This window comes from Malurus melanocephalus, unplaced genomic scaffold, assembly GCF_030028575.1.
Source record: "Malurus melanocephalus ecotype Western Australia unplaced genomic scaffold, MMel_1.1 scaffold_378, whole genome shotgun sequence".
Taxonomy (NCBI): Eukaryota; Metazoa; Chordata; class Aves; order Passeriformes; family Maluridae; genus Malurus; species Malurus melanocephalus.
Genome location: NW_026623610.1, coordinates 683,009 through 685,730, shown reverse-complemented (window position 1 = coordinate 685,730; position 2,722 = coordinate 683,009). Strand labels below are relative to the sequence as shown.

The window sequence follows — 2,722 nt, the reverse complement described above, 5'->3', positions numbered from 1 at the left end:
GGGGACGGGCAGCGGAGCGGGCGCGGGGAGGCTGCGGCTGCAGCCCGGCCACAGGGACTGCGCCCAGGGCGAGCAGCGCAGCCGGGGGCTCGGCGGGTCCCCGGGGCGGGGGGCGCTGGGGCCGCCGCTGCGCCAGGCAGCTGCCGGGTCAGCCCTGCTGCAAAGGTACAGAAGCACCGTAAAAACCGGCAGAAGTAACGCAAAAGGGAGGGGAAATTGAGAAAAGAGAAGCGCTGGCAGAGCGGGGCAGAGCAGCGGAGGGGGAGCCCTCGTGGTGCCGAACACCCCGGCTTGTCCCACGCACGACCCTCCCGGGGCTGCCTCCCCGCAATGTGTGCACCCCGCCCCATCTCTGTTTCCCTTTTTGGGCAAAAGAGTGGGATTTAGGCACTTTCTCCCTTCTAACCTGTGCAAATTAAAGTCGGACTTAGATCCCGGGCAGAAGAAGAGCTCAGGGGTAATGGGCTCCCTGAGGGGTTTCCCTGCACCTTCCTGGCACCTCCAGCCCAAGTTTCTGCTACCGCCCAGTGACATCCTGGCAACGGGCCCTCAGGAAAACCCCTGAAGGCAGCACCGTTCTCATGGGAATGGCAGGATGGGGAATGTGGTGGTGGCTGCAGGAATGCAGAGCATCCTCTCCTCCTGCTGCCCCCGGGATCTGCTCCTCTTCCAGGGATCCTGAGCATCCTTTCCTGATTCCCCCAGGGTGAGGTTCCCCTCCCAGGGATCCTGATTATCCTCTCTCTGTGTCCTTGGGATGATGTTCCTTTCCCAGGGATCCTGAGCAGTGTCTCCTCCTGCTGCCCCTGAGATTTGTTTCTCTCAGGGATCCTGAGCATCCCTTCCCTTTGCCCCCGGGATCTGCTCCTGTCCCAGGGATGCTGAGCATCCTCTCCCTTTGCCCCCGGGATCTGCTCCTGTCCCAGGGATGCTGAGCATCCTCTCCCTTTGCCCCCGGGATCTGCTCCTGCCCCAGGGATGCCGAGTTTCCTCTCCTGCCTCACTCCCGGGGAGCTCGGCCGGCTGGGGACACGGGGTGCCGGTGGCCTTACCTTGTCCGCTCGGCTGCCGGGGGGAAGCCGAAGCTGGTGGGAGGCGGGGARGGCGTTGCTGAAATCTCCGGCGACTGCTCGGGAATGGGCGAGTGGGGCGTGGGGGGGAGCTCGGCGGGCGGGGCCGGGGACTGCGCGGCCAGGGGGGCCGAGGTCGCCTTGCGSCCCGTGGAGGTGCCTCGGCGAGCCACCCACGAGGTGTCCATCACCCTGACGCCCATGCTGGGGACACGGAGACCAGGGTCAGCACCCACCCGGTGGGAGGGCACCGCTAGCACCCCCTTGCCACTCTCCTGGGGTCCCTAGAAACGTCTCTGCCACCGGGAAAGTGCTGAGAATGAAGTTACAGGACAATAGAGGGGGGTGGCAGTGTGGGACGGGCTTGTGCCACCCACCGGCCACCTCTCCCTCAGCCCAGAACCAGCGCCCACCCAGCACCCACCCAGCACCCACCCAGCACCCTGCAGAGGATACAGTACCTTTGGATTTTCCTAAGGCTGCATGGGCAGAAACATACAATTATTAGAGTGAAACCCCTGAAAGTGGGCAGTGCCCAGGGAGAGAGGGTATTGCTGGACAAAGGAGCTGTGAGACTGAGAGAGAGGGGGCAGGAGGGGCATAGCAGGGACTGGGCTATGCCAGTGGTTGGGACAGCTGGGGATATCTTCTGGGAATGGCAACCTCTTTGGGATGGGGTGTTTTGTGGGGCCAGCTCAACTGTTTGAGGTTCCTGTGAGATGTCATGGAGAGGGGGACGTGCATAGGCTGGGAATGAGGAGCTTCCCTTGGAGCAAATCCTGCAGACCTTGAGGACACCAGGACACCTGTCTCTGGCATGGTACAGCCCCAGTGTCACCCCATGGGCCACCCCACTGCCACCTGCAGCGGGCTGGGGACAGGCACTGAGCCCCAGGTTCACCTGAGCATCCCCACGAGCCTGGCATGGAAAGCAGGGGGAGCACCCAACCTCCAGCAGGTCAGTGCCACCCACCCCAAGGTGGTGACAAAGCCAGGGATAGCGAATGTCCTCTCCTGCTGCCCCCAGGATGCTGCTCCTCTCCTTTGCAGCATCCTCTCCTCCTGCTGCCCCCCGGATGCTGCCAAAGCCACCCCCTCCCTGTCCCCAAGGCCTGGCAGGGACCCTACCCATCCTTCTTGTAGAACTCCAGCATCATGTTGTCGGTGGCTACGCTGAGGGGCCGCCGGGCCTGGTCGTGCTGCCGGCGCTCACCGTGGTCCATGTCCGGCGAGGGCATGGAGCTGTAGTTGGCGTTGTGGTTCACGTGCAGGGGGCTGCCGTAGTTCCCCGTCACATTGAACTCGATGTCTGGGGGTGCCAAAGGAGCAGGGAGGGGTGTGGTTGGGATGGGTGTCCCCAGGAGGGGAGGGACTGGGGGTGCTGGCACTGCAGGGATGCTCAGGGRGTGCTGGAGCAGCAGGGTCAGGCTCACTGCTGTGCTGAGCATGGCCAGAGCCCTGCCTGAGCTCCAGCAAGCAGAGAGGGCTGGCAAAGCCACACCTGGGAGCTGTGACCATCACAGGACGTACCAGGAAGCCCATCCAGCCCCTGGCCGTGGGCTCACCCTACCTCCGGGGAAGAACCAGTCCGCGTGCTGGATGAGCGGCTCAATGATGCCCACGATCTGCAGCGACAGCGTCGTCATCATCTC

At 63.8% G+C, this 2,722-nt stretch overlaps 1 protein-coding gene across 1 annotated transcript in view; it reads right to left on the bottom strand.

The window, feature by feature from the left end:
• Positions 1 to 2,722, bottom strand: part of ARHGAP44 (Rho GTPase activating protein 44) — a 21,475-nt gene that overhangs the window by 4,357 nt on the left and 14,396 nt on the right. Inside the window, exons 10-14 of the mRNA XM_057378880.1 lie at positions 2,641 to 2,719; positions 2,199 to 2,379; positions 1,532 to 1,549; positions 1,053 to 1,274; positions 7 to 157 (exon numbers count right to left, since the gene is read on the bottom strand). Of these exons, the coding sequence (XP_057234863.1) occupies positions 7 to 157; positions 1,053 to 1,274; positions 1,532 to 1,549; positions 2,199 to 2,379; positions 2,641 to 2,719 (651 nt within the window). The remainder of the gene's footprint in view (positions 1 to 6; positions 158 to 1,052; positions 1,275 to 1,531; positions 1,550 to 2,198; positions 2,380 to 2,640; positions 2,720 to 2,722) is intronic.